At 45.7% G+C, this 15938-nt stretch overlaps 1 protein-coding gene across 4 annotated transcripts in view; it reads right to left on the bottom strand.

Annotated features, from left to right (window-relative positions):
* The window catches only part of Smarca2 (SWI/SNF related, matrix associated, actin dependent regulator of chromatin, subfamily a, member 2), a 173087-nt gene that overhangs the window by 78076 nt on the left and 79073 nt on the right, over positions 1 to 15938 (bottom strand). For all 4 annotated transcript variants that reach the window (XM_029543998.1, XM_021218452.2, XM_029544001.1 and 1 more), the window contains exons 20-23: positions 8652 to 8759; positions 7749 to 7835; positions 3494 to 3540; positions 1160 to 1326 (exon numbers count right to left, since the gene is read on the bottom strand). In XM_029543998.1, coding sequence (XP_029399858.1) covers positions 1160 to 1326; positions 3494 to 3540; positions 7749 to 7835; positions 8652 to 8759 — 409 coding nt within the window. The remainder of the gene's footprint in view (positions 1 to 1159; positions 1327 to 3493; positions 3541 to 7748; positions 7836 to 8651; positions 8760 to 15938) is intronic.

Genomic DNA, 15938 nt, shown 5'->3' with positions numbered 1-15938 from the left:
TCGAACTTAGAAATCTGCCTGCCTCTGCCTCCTGAGTGCTGGGATTAAAGGTGTGCACCACCATACCCGGCTAAAACTGCCATTTCTTTAATCTCTGAAATACTATGATCAGTATCCATTTATCCATGTGATTTAGGGACTATCCCTAAATGTGTATTTCCTTCTGCTCATATTTGCTTATTAATGTGATATCAAACTTCATTTTTTTGTCTCTCTTCGTCTTTTGGAGACAGGGTCTCACTATGTGGGCCTGACTGGTCTGGAACAGGCAGGCCTTGAACTCACAGAGATCTACCCATCTGTCTCCTGGGTACTGGTTTGAAAGGTGCGCACTGCCAGGCCCAGTCAAAGTTCATTCTTAAATTTTAGCCAACTTCTTTAAATAGTTTTGGTGCTGCTAGTTTCTGTCAGCTTGACGCAGCTAGAGGCATTTGGGAAGAGGGAACCTCAGTTGCGAAACTCCCTACCAGACTGGTCTCTGGGCGCTGGGGAGACATTTTCCTGATTGGTGAGTGAAGTGAGAGGGCCCAGTGAACACTGAGGGCACAGTGAGCAAGCCAATGGGAAGTGTTTTCCTGTGTAGGATCCTGGGAGTCAGAAGATGAAGTAAACCCTTTCCTCTCCAGGGTTCTTCTGGCCAGGGCGTTTTATCACAGCAATGGGAGGAAATGACTAAGGCCGTTGGCAGAATCCAGGAAGCAGTGAAGTCTCATGTGGCCTGTACCTATATCTTAGAGACACAGGCTTCAACGGCAAACTCATAAATGAGCCATTACATTGTTACTGGGTCAAGGAGACATGGGGTGCATCTCTCAGGGTATGCCTTCTCTGAGAAAGTCAAGGGCTTGCCAGCACAGCCCATGATACACACAGCTGAGACTGAAAACCCAGGGTCAAAGCAGGTCTGCTCTGTACCACTGCGGTACCCATGGGGACTCTGACTCTGTGTTGATATGTATGTGAACAAAAAAACAGTGCAAATCATGTCAACGGTCTGAGGGGCACAGAGGACATTAACTTGCCACCCAGCAGACCCACGCCCGGCCTGCAGGCCCACTTCTCAACATCACTCCTCCTTTCTAGCTGAGACTGAGCTCAGGGACCTTGGTCCCTTCATCTTCGGGGAGTGTAGCTTGAGTTCGCTGTCTCTAGCACTTACCGTCAAGGCGCAGGTACAGGAAGTTCCGAAAAGCAAAGTAATCCTCCATAATGGTCATGAGTGACGTCATCTGGCAGAAAAGCAGCACGCGGTGGTTAGTTGCTCTCAGTTTGGGCAGAATGCGATCAAGCAGCTCAAACTTTCCTGAGGCCCGATACAGCTCAGCCCTGAACCCGGAAATGCAAAACAAGAAGGCAGTATTACTGCTGTCTTCTTGAAAAATCCAGAAGTGCTTATAGCTTTTCAGATAGAGCCCTACACATAGCGAACATTCAATAAAGAACTGTGGCTGGAAGGATGAAGGAAGGAATGGATATCAGCTCCCAAACCATGTGAACATTTAATGAGGGGGGAAAAAAGCCATCCTTACAAAACCCGTGAAGGGTACAATATGCTTGCTATATATATGGCGGATGCCCAAAGGAAAAGGGGACCCTTCCATATCCCTACAATTCTTCACAGTGTGCCATCAAGTTAACTTAGGACACTCATGATTCACTCAAATAATTATTGAGACCTACCAGGTACCAACACAATACGGGCAGGCATACAGTGATAAAGTATATAAATATACATCATGGTTGGGACTATAAAGAAAAGCAGCAGGAGACAGCAAGAACTCGAAATGTGTCAACACCTCAGGTCCTTTCGGGAATGAAGCATAGCCATGCCCATGCATGTCTGATTCCACCCTACCATACTAGCTGTGTCCTCTAGGTACAGCAGACTTTGTGGGCCACAAAGCTGAAAATACTCCCTATCTGTCTGGCTCTTTACTGGTAAAGCCTGCCAATCATTGACGTGTGTGTGTGTGTGTGTGTGTGTGTGTGTGTGTGTGTGTGTGTGTGTGTTTAGCAACTTCCCTGGAGAGAGAACATGTTAGTTAAAGCCTGAAATGATGAGGGGACAGACAGCTCAGTCAAAAAAACAAGGGCTTATACATGGTAAGGAGATGGCGAGGAGAGGGAAAAAACAAAAAACAAAAAAAAAAACCTCTGCACAGCCCCCCCCCCCCCCAGAGTGCAGCCCAGCACACCTCACAAACTAAGAACAAGAAATGGGGAGTGCAAGGTAAGCAAAAGTGAGGCCAGAGGGGACCCTGAGGGCAGACTGGAGAGCTGGGAAGGGAGTGGGGTACTTGGGTACTCTGGAGTCCCCTATGGACTGTTCTGGTTTTCACTGCAATGGATAGCTACTGATGTGCTGTAAACAGCAGTGCGACCTTGAGTAACCTGTTCTACAGGGTTGTCATGGTCACCCTGTGAGCAGTCAGAGAGAGAGTCCTGGCTTAAGGCGGAAGCATAAGGCAAAGCATGGTAGGGAGGAAGGATGGAGTAGTGCCTTCCTCCAGGGTAAGCCTTTTGTCTCCAAACCAACAGGACTGTGGTGTAATACTGAAATTTACTTTTAGGGCTGAAACTGAAACAACCACCCATATGCTCGCGGCCAACAGCTGTGAGCATCACTGGGGAGCAGAGTGCGCGTGTCCTGGTGCATTCTGTTCCTCACAGACCCATTTTCACCTTTGTCTTCTTCCTGTGGTCCATCCCTAACTCTGAGACCTGACCTTCCATAGCTCACCCTGTACCCCTCACCATGCTGGAGGAAGTAGGAGTGGCCTCAAGGACCAGGGGACAAATGAAGAAAGGACTGAAAAGAGGCAATTGGCCCTAATTCTGTTCCTGTGGACCCTGCCTGCCTCTGGGATCCAACAAGGACACATCTATCCTAATGTTTCATTTCTCCTGTGGTGAGACACAAGCACATTCTGTATAGATTAAGCTTCACTGTCTCTCTGTAGCAAGGTGTGGCTCTGTCCTACGTCCATGCTAACATCATCATCATCATCAACAACAACAACAAAGCCTTCCTAAGAAGGCTTTTTTTTAGATCCTATAATAAAAACTGGCTGTAAAACTGACTTTACATTTACTTACTTACGGCAGTTGAGACATTTTCTTCATCAGAATGCTAAGCATCCATAGGGAATGAGTAAGAGAAACCCTCTTCAAGCCCAAGCTACACTTTAAGTTAGCAGTCACCCTGCTCAGCTCGGGAACGTTTTTAGAATAGGAAACCGCTGGTAAGTCTCTTAAATGAGATCTATGGCCTTTTGAATAGACGTTTGCTCAGGGCACGCTGAAATGTGTGCCGCTTAAAGTACAAGGGAAGGCTGTTTTTTCCTTTAGCAACTTCTGTCCCTCTGCAGGGGAGCAAGAAGGCTGGTGGCGGCGGTGTGTGCTTACAGGTTAGGAAATGCTACAGAAAAGCGTTAGGAAAGTCCAGTAAAAATGCATCTTGGAAAGAGAAAAAAAAAAAAAGGGAGGGATTTACCCATTGATGACCCCATTCGAATAGCCCAGGTGTTCAGCAAAGGACTCCTTAAAAAGAGAGAAGAAAGCGATTTTTAATATGTAATCATTAACTTCATGGTTTCTATAGTATTTCTAGGGCATTGTCAAAGTGAATCAAATGGTCCCTGAAGAGGTGAGCGCTCATTGCAGAGCAAATCAGAAACTCGTGTTTCTGAGGTCACCTATCCCACTGGAAAGACGCCATTTGCTTTGGACACCCTGATGGCCAGTTAGCTCTCTATCCCAACAGTGCCTGAGCATGCACTGGCCAGGAGCTGACCCTGGAATGGTTTCTGGGGACCCACCCACAAAATCACAGTCCAGGCTAAAGTCAGGGTGTAATATAAGCGGTTCACAACTGTCAGGTAAGCATAAATGTAACACAGCAATAGTAATCAATAGAAGAACTAGCAATTGCAGAGCTTTCACTGACCCCCTTTTCTCTTTACAAATAAAGCACTCAATGTACTAGAGCGGTCAAGGTCCGGCTTCTGCAGTTAGAACACAGAACTTAATGACTTAACTCCCCCTTTAGTGACAAAGACGAAGACATACTTGGCTGTTTGCCTGCGTTCTCTCTGCTCTCCTCATAGCAGAGGAGTGTACTCGAGGGGCACAGGGAAAATCACACCTCCCCTTCAGCCACCACTGCAGCTTTTCCTCCAGGGACAAAAGAGCCCACTACCCTCTTCACACTTCAAGGCAGGCTCCAGCCCCTCAGAGCACTGGCCTATGATAAAAATGACTCAGCCAAAAACAATCACAGAAACTGCTCAGCTTGCTAGCACTGCAGGGATATTCTCACAGGTGGCACCCTTACTAGACTTTTCAGTTCCCATTCCTGTCTCCAAGCAGGGAAGGGAAGTTATGGGACATATCTATACACTAGTAAGATTGGGAAGACCATCTTTGGGGCGCGGTGATACATTCCTCTATTACCAGATATTTGGAAGGCTGAGTCACATACATACATACATACATACATACATACATACATACATACATACATACGAAAGATAAATCACATAAGACTAGGTGTTTTAGACCAATGAATGTAGGCTACATAGAGAGGCCCCTGCTCAAAATAAAACAGAGCTCTTATTTTTCAGGTTTGAAGGTCCCCAGGGAGAAGCCCAGTCTCAAAACTGGGGTCGTGGACTTATTTGGTATCAATACAGGGCTGTATGGAAGACAAAATAAAGCAGAACACAGGCAAACATACACAGCATCTTGGACCCCTGACAGCCAAAGACTCAGTGGCCACTGCAGGCTCTGGTTTCTAGGTGCTTCCTCAGAACTGTGACATGAACAAGCACCAGTACAGCCTGTCTACAGGCATCGTGCAAACCAGCATCTTCCCAGAAACCCGCCACCGGACTCCTCTTCCTGGAGTTCCAGATACTGGCGTGGGAGGGGGAAGAGGGCCGGCTGGGAGGGGAGAGCTCCCTTCCTCCCCAGACAGCTCCAACCAGAAGGACGACTGAGATGCAATTTTACCATTGCTAAGTCCCCACAGTCTGCTATGGATAAGAGTAATATCTCAAAGTGGTTTCCAGGAATAGGTGACCAGTCAATGTGCCATAATGCAAGCATCTCAGCATTGGGACCTCTTATGCTACCTTCCTCCCTGTCCCAGCAATACCAAACGGCACCTACCAGCTAAGTAAAGTGATTTCTTATATGAGCTACATCTTCCGTTCTAATTTTAGTGTTGATCCAGGGGGCCAGAGAGAAGGCCTTCTGTTAAGAGCACTGGCTGCTCTTCCAGAGAACCCAGGTTTTATTCCTGGAACCCATAGAGCACCTTCTAAGCATCTCTCTCTCCAGGTCCAGCACATCCAATGGGACGCACAGACAGGCATACAGGGAAAACACTCACCTACAGTAGTTTAATTTAAAAAAAAAATGTGAAGGCTGATCCACCTGCTAGGCCTCTAATCTATTTCTCTCTCAGTACAAAGGAAGGAGATAGCTTAGAGGATGTCAAGTCTTGCCCTACCCAGTCACAGTGACAAAGCAGCCTGTGACAGGATCTCACTACTGCGCACTGGATTCTCCTACATCTGTACATCTAAATAGCTTATAGGGAAGACTTTTTAAAGTACTCTTACAGTTAACATTTTGCTTAGATCTATAAATGCATCCCCTCCTTATCCTAGGGTTCTCTCTCAACTGTGCTATGCAATGCTCAGTGGACATGGGCTCCTGTGCTCAGACACCCACCTATTGCACATGGATGCTGTCATGTCTAGAGATACTGTTGTCCCTTATGTCCACAAATACTCTCATCGGCATCCCCAGATGCCCTCTCTCCTCACTGTCACTGACTGACACGTGCCCCTTCATCCATCCCAGAGTTAGGGTTACTACTGCTGTGATGAAACACCATGGCTGATTCCAACTTGGGGAACAGAGAGAGTTGGCTTACATGTCCTGAACCACAGTCCACTGAGAGAACCCAATACAAGAACTCAAACAGGAAGAGAAACTGGAGGCAGGAACTGAGGCAGAGACTGTGGACGGTGCTGCCCACTGGCTGGCTCCCCAGGGCTTTATCAAGCTCTTTTCTTACAGTATCCAGGACCATCCCAGGAATGCCCCAATATACATATAGGCCGGGCCTGCTCCCATCCATCGTTAATTAAGCTCTACAGGCTTGCCTATAACCAGATATTCAAGAGTCATGTTCTCAGTTGGGTGTGCTTCCTCTCAGATGACGACAGTTTGTGGCAGACTGACATAAAACTGGCCAGCACAGTCTACACACACATACTCATGTAGCAATCAGGTATCTCTCCGTCTATGGATATTCTCTCTGAATATATGGTTGTTCTCCCTTCTACCATATCCTCCCTTAGGTCAATACTTTCCTTATGCATGTCCTCCCTATGCCTGAATGCTACCCCTATATCTAAGGATGCTATTCCTAGGATTATGGGAGTGCACCTTACACCCGTGAATACTGATCTCTATCCACAGATGCTTTCCCTGTATCGATAGATAATCTTCTATGTACAAAGATGCTACCCCAATGACCAAAGATGCTCTCCTAATGTATTTGGAGGTTCTCCCTTTGTCCATAGATGTCCCGTGTCTATGGATGGCTCCTTATGTCCTTGGATGCCCTTCTTATGTCTACAGATGATCCCGCTCTGGTCACAGATGCTCTCCGTATCTCCAAAAATGCTTTCTCTCATATCCACGGACAGTCTACCATCTGTGAGAACCTTCTTCCCTACTTGGGGAATTTTCCCTCTTATATCTATAGATGTTCTTTCCTAAGGACTTGAGGGCCATGGCGGTGCCAGGCATCACTCACTCAGCCTGCTGAGATGGGCCTCTAGTATAGGAAGGGGTGACACGAAAGTATTAACTGATCCGACATGCATGACTACCAAAATAAACTGGGGTGGTGGGGTGAGGTACTCAATGCCAAGAATAGTTCAACTCGTTTTGTCCTGTAATTCAGCTTTAGTTTTTCTGGAAGGTTCTGTCGATTGTTTAAATAGAGAAGAGCCCTGCACTGGTTTTCCCCTGTGCTATTTCTCCTGTTATTTTGTAGTAGGCAGTGGCCCGTGTGGTCCTGAAGATGGGGAAGGCATCCCTGTACCTCTGCTCAAGCCAACTGCCCCACCGGAGTGGACCTTGTCAATGCAGGAATCTTGTTCGCATGGAACAAACAGAGGAGAAAAAAATGTCCTGTGGTCTAAAAGCAGGACTCTAGAGACCTTAGCATCAGAACATAGTGACAATCTGCGTCACCACGAGGGAAACCAGGCAAGAAAAAAAAATATATATATCAATCTATGTCAGAGGCTACAGCCAGCATCTCCGACGAGGACAATATTTGAAGAACATCTTTCTCTTCCATTTCTATAAACACATTATTTAAGTGTCTCTTCCAGCACCCTTCTGAGGAAGCTGGCAGCATCTGCCATTATCTACAATTTCAGAGCTCCCACAGTAACAAGGTAATTCACAGCATTTACCCAAATCCACATAATGAGCCAATGCTCCCACCATCTCCTTACTCCTCTAAACTCTTAGTTATAAAATTCCAGATGCTCAGGCAGTCATTGCCAGAGTGGATCCACACCCAGGACACGGGTCTGTTAATTCTGCATGAGAAGCAAGGGCCATGCCAGCTGGACATCTCCACACCTGCTTTACACATATTTGGGGTTCTGCCTTCCTAACTAGCACACTAAGGAGCGAAGCCCAAGCTACAGACTCACCTCAATGTGCTGAAACATATATGGGTGGTTGCATATTTTTCTCAGCTGCATGATGGTGTTCATAAGTGTCTTGGCACCTCCTTTCCCCTGAGCAAAAAGTGAAATAAAGAACTAATTGTTTGGTGGATCAAACATTTCCAACTTTTAAAAACGAGGCTTCAAGGGGAGGGGAGGGGGGAGGGAAGAGGGGAGGGAAGGGGAGGGAAGAGGTGAGGGAAGGGGAGGAAAGGAGACGGGAGGGGAGAGGGGAGGGAAGGGGAGGGGAGGGGAGGGGAGGGGAGAGGAGAGGAGAGGAGAGGAGAGGAGAGGAGGAGGAAAAAAAGAAGGAAAGAAAGGAGGAAAGAGAGATCGATTGAAAGAGAGAGACAGAGAGACAGACTGACTAGATAGCTAATAAAAAGAACACAGGGTCCTAGGTCGTTTTAGCAACTTCACACCAAGGGTTGCTATTTAGCCTTTTCTGAGTCAGATATAACATCATCCTTGTGATGAACGTAAGCTACAAAAAAGTAATTCTTACAAAATTATGTCAAGTTGATAGCTTTGTGTCACATCTGTCTTTAGGATTCTAGCAGATCATATATAAAAGATGCTAGGGAGAGAAACTGGGCTTTAAAACATCCCAAAGCATCCAACAGCACTGGGCAGCTTGCATCCTCGGTCCACAGAGCTATCATGAGCAGTGTTAAAGTTTTGATTAAACAGAAACAGTACCCGGGGCACAGGCCCCCAGTGTAGTTAACAGAGTAAAGATGGTGCTGGCAGGTAGTGTAGCCACCTCAAAGATACAGTGTTTTGCAGGAGCAAGCTCCCTTTCACAGGGAGGCATCGAAAAGCTCAGGGCACTGAGAAGTGGACAAGACACACACTCCAGTGCCTGAGTCTCCTGCTTTCTAAACCTACCTTCTTATCCTTCTCAGACCCGTCCGTGAGGAGGATTCCCTTGGCTTGCATGTGGCGGTATAGAATCTTCTGCAGAGCTGACATGTCACACTTGATCACATACTCAACCTGGGGACAGAAAGCAGGTGTAGGTAAGGACAAGATAGGAAGAGGTTGTCTGAAGACGGCATAGGAGAAGGAGCTCCGGGGCCAGCCCTGGAAGCCCAGAGGGGACATCTGTTTCCCCTTCCTGGGTTCATGGGATAGAGCAGTGCCATAGAGCAGACCAGAATCCTCGAAGACAGGAGCACCATGATAATGGGGAGACTCTTAAAAGGCTACATGTGGAAGATGTAAGCTTACACTTTCCTATCATTTCTTGATCTCATATGTGAGAGACAGAGATCTATACAACTGTGCTATACGAAAATGTTCATTACGGTGTATTTATAATATTTCTCCTGCTTCTCAGTCCTGTATACTTCCCTATGAACTGAACAGTTATCAGGAAAACCGGGCAACACCTACGACTTTCTTTGTAAAACATCTCTAAATGGCTGCATGCGGCTACCCCAGCACTCATCCTAGAGTAAGATTTATAACAAACCCAGGCTGACTGTGATTAACCTCTACTCTCCGCTGTGAAGACTCGAGATTAAAAAGAATTAACTCACAGCAGGGCACAACTTCCACAACCCCATGGCTGTCTAAAGCAGGACAGGGCCCCCTCCTGTGTGTCCAGTTGAGAAAAGACAAAGTCCAACTTATAGTACTTAATGGGGATTCACACACCCACAGCTTACTCACACTTGTGAGCCTTCAGCCTGCTGGGGGCCCAGGAGACAAAGCTTATTTTACAGTGCCGTTTTACCTTAAGCCGAAGAATACAAATGTGCAAAATTCAAAGTAAATGCCAGACTACCACCTGGATATCTAGGAACATGATTAAAGGAGATCAGCCAATTGCCCGCTATGTGATCAACTGCTTAAAAAGCGATGAGGCTCCGAGGGACGGACGGAGGGAGGAGGTCACGGATGAAGAGAAGTTGAATATTCATTTGGCTGCAACTTTTAAAAGGAGCCAGAGGCCTTGCTGTCTCTTCACACTAGGCAATTACAGGAAGGCTGGGTAATTTTCACATGATCATTACCTATATGGGATTGGTTAGTCACCTTCCAGGTCAGAGGCAACACCAGTCTGTAGATGTAACAAGTCAGTGCCTGTTTAACACGGGTTGTGTGCTTTGCTCATCTGACCATGTCTTCTCTTTATTCTCCTTATGTTGCATGGTTTTCCTGAGGTAGACCTGACACAGACTACACATATTTGATGTATACAGTATGATATTTTCCTCTACACGTTCACTGGCAAAGAATTACCACTATCCCAGTTTTCCAAGAGCTCTCAACTCACAATGAAATTGGACTGTGGGAAGAAAATGTTAAGTTTAAACTTTAGCAAGTTTAATAACAATGGCATCAAGGGCCACTATTTAGGCTCTACAGCAAATGCCTTTTCTCATTTAATCCCTACAAACTCTGCATAACATGGTCACATTTAGTTTCCTTATCTCATAGACAAGAATCTGAACATCCAGGAGATTAAGCTCCTAGTTCAAAATACATGCACTCTTTCAGACTCACCAGTGCTAAGGATGACCAAGGAGACTGGCTCACAGGTTCTTGTTCACTTTTACCTGGTGTCACCTCCCTGCAGCCCTGTTCCCACTTTCCCAAGTACAGAAGGCATGATTGCTACTTTTAAAAGTCTGTCAGGAGATGGAAGATCCAGAGTCCAGGACAGAACCCCTACTTTCTGCTCGCCAGCCAGCCATTACTAAAGGCTTGAGGTGAAGTTCAGGAAGAACGAGGCCGCCTGATGATACATGGAGAAAGGATGCCATGCATCTGAAAAGAGGCGAGACCCTCTAGAGCAGGGGTTCTTACCCTTCCTAATGCTGTGACCCTTTAACACAGTCCCTTATGTGTGCTAACCTCCAACCATAAAATTATTCCACTGCCACTTCATGACTATAAGTTTGCTACTGTCATAAATCATAATGCCAATATTGAATGCTGAAAGACGAATTTAGCTCACAGGTTCAAGGAGTTCAATCCATAGGCCTTGGCTTGGTTGATTCTGACCCCCCATGGTGAGGCAAAACATCAAGGTGGTAGAACTGATCATGGAAGGGGACGAGATCAAATGGGGTATAACCTGGGTATAGGATTCCCAAAGGGGTTGAGACCCACAGGTTGAGAACCACTGCTCTTAAGGGTTCTATCGCTGCTCCAGAGTGAAGACAGACAAGGCCTCCTCCCTTGCTTTAATAAGGACAAGAGGAGCTGGTGAGATACAACGACCAAATCTGTTGCGACACGCTCCACACGTGCATTCTACTTTGGCTCCTAGGGTAGTCTCTAACCGGGGTGGGTGCATTTTGTTCCGGTGCTTTTCTCCAAGTTTTGGCTGTCCATAATATTAGGGATCCTTTCTAAAGTCCAGCGTGCCCCGAGATCTTCTCCCAGGACCAACGAGATGGTACGGTGGGGGGAAAGATGCTTGCCTCCAAGCCTGATGACTTGAAGGCAATCCCTGAGAGCCACACAGAAGAAGGAGAGGACCAACTTCCTGAAAGGGATCCTCTGATCTCCACACGCGCCATGACATCTGCGGACACAGTTTCAACATGGCACATGCACATGAGTATGCACACATGCACATGAGTATGCTCACATGTGAACCAAGTAAATAACTGTGATTTTTCAATTCCCCTAAGAGCCCTAATAACAGAAAACAAATTTTCCCCCATGTCCCTCAAAGAAAACGGTCCTGGACCTTGTCTGATGACAAAGATCTTCTCTCCAATATGCACCTATAGATTTTTAAGCATTATTCTATACGTGTGGTAAAATTAACATCTCTAGATATGAGGTGAGTCCCACAGGACAGTGGGATAACGTATAGATACATTATTGGGGACATAGCTCAGTTAGAGTGGACGCCTAGCATGCGCGAGGCCCTGGTTTCAGTCCCCATCACTTTGAACCAAGACATCAGATCATAGGAACTCTTCTTTTGCAGACACAAGGGAAGCCAGTTACAACATGCAGAATCTGAACACACTGAAGGCAAGTGAGAATGAGTGGACACTCAGATGCTCTAGTGGGAAGATCTAACCCGCGTCTCCCCTACCACCACCCAGGCACAGAGTGACTTTGTAACAGACACACATACTCCCGGCTATCAGGGTCGCCTTGCATGTTCCAGATCTATAGAGCTTAATCCTTTTATTTTAAGAGAAACATAAATATACATAGCTGCCCCAGCATCGCTCTGCACTCAAGGGGGTTATAATTGAGCACCTTCTGCATGCCCTGCTGCTATACCCACATATGAACACTGGCGACCCCTTCCTTAAAGCATCTAAAAGGCTGAACAATTTATTTCATTGGTTGAGTGAGGTTGCCTCACCAGTACTCAGTGTGAGCAGATCCCACGTCAAAGGTCAAGCCTGTCTACCACTCACGTCATACCTTCCATTCTGGGGTAGTATTTTTTTTTTTTTTTACCTGCTCTGAGTGTGAAGAAATACACAGGGGAACCAACTGAGAGCTACACACAGAGAAAAGGGACCCAGTAAAGAATCCTAATAGCCGAGCTCACCCTCTCAAATGCAATGGCATCCTAGCAGAGTATGTGAGCATTCCTCTAAACGCACAGAAGCTACACAAAGTGAAACTGGTGACTTCTTTAAAGAGATGTCCCCTGCTAAGAGATAGTCTTGACAGCCACTGGGACTGTGTTTATTCAAGTTCTAAGGACAAATGAGGCACTGACTTCATGTACCTGATATCGATCCCTAAGAATTCTGTGTTAGAAAATAGCCTAATCAATTCCCACCAGCAGGTGAATACATCGGTTACATTGTCTAAGAATTCCTGCCGGTCATTTGATTCAGTAGAACCTGAGCTTTCTTCAAAGCTCCTGCATGTGGACTGCTCTTCATTAAAAAGTTTCATTCCAAAGGGATAGAACACTGAAACAATGGACCCGGCCCAGTGTGTGGCAGTCCCATGTGGTGAACAGAGATTTTTCAGCAAACAGCTCCACTTACAAAGGTCTCGGGTCCTGGAACCCATGATGTGAGATAGGAATGACGTAATGATTAGTTCTATTAAGCCTCCTCGGCTTTATATAATGAATACACAAGTTTTCCATCTAAAAAAATCTCTTTCCTGTGTTCGACAGAAATTATGTATATAAAAAAAATCAGGATTGACATTAGGTGGTCCAAGCTCTTATTAAGTGCAGACACTGGGAGGTGAGCACGCAGCAGGCACAGGCCACGCATGCACAGAGATGCCACTGTACATACAGTCAACTGCATTATTGACTCTTAAGACTAAGAATTCACGCCGAGCGGTGGTGGCACACACCTTTAATCCCAGCACTTGGGAGGCAGAAGCAAGCGGATTTCTGAGTTCAAGGCCAGCCTGGTCTACAAAGTGAGTTCCAGAACAGCCAGGGTTACACAGAGAAACCCTGTCTCGAAAAACAAAAACGAAAAACAACAAAAAAAGACTATGAATTCACAACTTCAATGGGAGCTCAATCGAAACATTAAATTTTCATTTAGTTTAAGTTGCCTTATATAATCCCCTTTCTATGAACTAGCACTCTTTCCTGAATATAAGAAATGGGCTTTGGGCAATAGATAGGGGGTACAGTATACCCCCTGCTCATTAGGTATTCCATTAGCCTACTATGAGAGCTGGCTTTCCTCTACAGCAGTGGTGCCCTTAATATAGGCCAAGAGTATGCAAAGATACTCAACAATACTCAATATCAAGCCAATGGGATGAAAGCTGCAACTTCATACCTACTAAAATAACTGAAACATGGAAACAAGCAGTAATGACAATAAAAACACGCCTGGCAACTTGGAGTTCTGATGATCATGAGGAAGAACAGGAATGCTCACGTCTAACCAGCAGGACTACACCGCGTTTTAGAAAGGTGCGAGAACATGGAGGTCACGTGATTTTATACGACCCTTATAAGCCATTCATTAACCAAACAACCCAGGATTGTATTCCTGGCTGTTCACTCAAGTGCAACAAAAACCACATCACACAAAAGCCTGGATCCAGATGGCCACAGCAGCTCTACTCAGACTGTCAGGGCCTGGAGAGATGGCTCAGCAGTTAGGATCATTTATAGCTCTCACGGAGGATACAGGTTAGCTCTCATGGAGGATACAGGTTAGCTCCTAAGACCCACAGCTTACAAACACAGAACTCCAACTGCAGAAAATCTAGAACACACTTCTCGCATAGGTGTACATACATACACACACACACACACACACACACACACACACACACACACACACCTTAAACAAACAACCCAATGTCCTTCAACAAAACTGAACCCAATGTGGGTAAGCAGAACAACCAGAATGACACTCAAATCCATTGCACAGACTGAAGAGAACCCAGATGCAGACACAACTCATTCTGATTCCAGTCAACTGGCATTCTTTCGGGATGAAGAACAACAGAGGCCACATGAAGCTGAGCAAGGGGTGTGAAGGCAGAGGACACGAGAGCATTGCACTCCGAGTACCAAGCAGTACAGGCCGGGCTGTGCCGAGGAGAACAGGTCGGGTGAGGAAGAGTTGTGTGGTTTGGTTCTGAACCCAGGGAGGCCCACAGAACTGTAAACGAAAGGGGAACCTGGTTCTGCACAGCCATCTCGTTAGATGAACACTGAAATGAACATTAAAATGTGCTTTCCTGATTCTTCTTCCAGAAAACATTGGAAAATAAAATACTACAGATGGATTTTGCTTTTCTTTCTTTTTGCTGTCAACAGCTATGAAATCTTTCATGGTCTCTTTTCCTCAGGCCACGTCAGACATGCACAGTCTGTACTTATAAGCAGGAGGCAGTAGGAAGACTCTTCACCCCTAAGGATGACAGTTAAACTTCCAACTCTGCCCAGGTTAAAAAAAACAAACAACAAACAAACAAACAAACAAAAAATCAAGTGAGGTAACGGAAATAGAGAATAGATATTGATCAGCATAGATATTGATCAGCATAGATATTGATCAGCACAAGTCAACGAAAGCCACACATAGGCTCTAGCTGGATCATAGGCAGGGAAGCAAGAAGGCCACAGCAAACACAGCAAGGACCAGAGAACGGTGAGAGAGAGCTGCAAGAAGACAGTAACAACAGAAGCAGCAGAATAAATGCCTGAGGAGAAAACAAAACTAAACTTCCCAAAACAAAAAGCAAAGCAAACCAAACAGGCAAAGTACCACTGGGAAAGCAGAAATCAACCCGGGGTGTGGTCATGCACCTAGCACTTAGACCTCGCAGCTGTCCTGTGAGGCAGTTGGGACATATTTTCCAGGTCACCAGTAAGACCACTAAGGCTACCCTGGGCTAAATGACTTGTCAACATTCACATCCTAAGCAACAAAGGATGTAGGGGGTCCTGGGCCCATTGATGGGCAGAGTCAACAGCTTCCACCCCACCAAGTTGACCCCAGGACAGGGTGGTTGCTTTCAAATATATGGATACTTAGAAAGGCATCTGGGGGATGATGGGTACCACCCACAGAGCATCGCTATTACCCACAGAGGTCAAGGCCACAGGAGGCAGAAGTGAATATGTATGTACTTATACTTTTACTAGGATACGCATGGTATAAGACTTTTAATTTTAATTTTTTGGTGACTATTCATGAATAAGGGATTGAGATATAAAACTCTCTTACAGCAAAGTGATCTTGTCTGTCTAACAACCTGTACAAGAGATGGAATACACCAATCTGTACATTAGTTGTCACCAAATAAACCCTCCCAATCATAAAACAACACCCCAGCTCAGATCCAACCCATCGTATACAAATACAAATATATCATTAAAAAAACAAAAACAAAAACAAAAATAAAACAAAGCAGTATCTAACACTAAGCAAGCCACCTTTTAGGGAATGGAACTTCATCTGTAGATGATTCCAGGAGAAGACCTGGTGTACAGGAGTCAAAATTCAAGTCCAATACTAACCTGGGCCCAAAGGAACTCTCTGGAGCTAAAAGCTATTCCCAGAGAGAAAACTACCTGCCTAGAAGTTCCCAGCTAAGTCTACAGGAACTCAGTTACACCAGACAAGTCTATATCCTGGCAACTTTCTTTCTATCACAAATACTAAACACTGAATGAACCTTCCAGAAACCTGGTAACACACACACACACACACACACACACACACACACACACACACACACACA

Source organism: Mus pahari, chromosome 1, assembly GCF_900095145.1.
Source record: "Mus pahari chromosome 1, PAHARI_EIJ_v1.1, whole genome shotgun sequence".
NCBI lineage: Eukaryota > Metazoa > Chordata > Mammalia > Rodentia > Muridae > Mus > Mus pahari.
The sequence above is the reverse complement of the archived record's forward strand: the minus strand, read 5'-3'. Positions and strand labels throughout refer to the sequence as shown.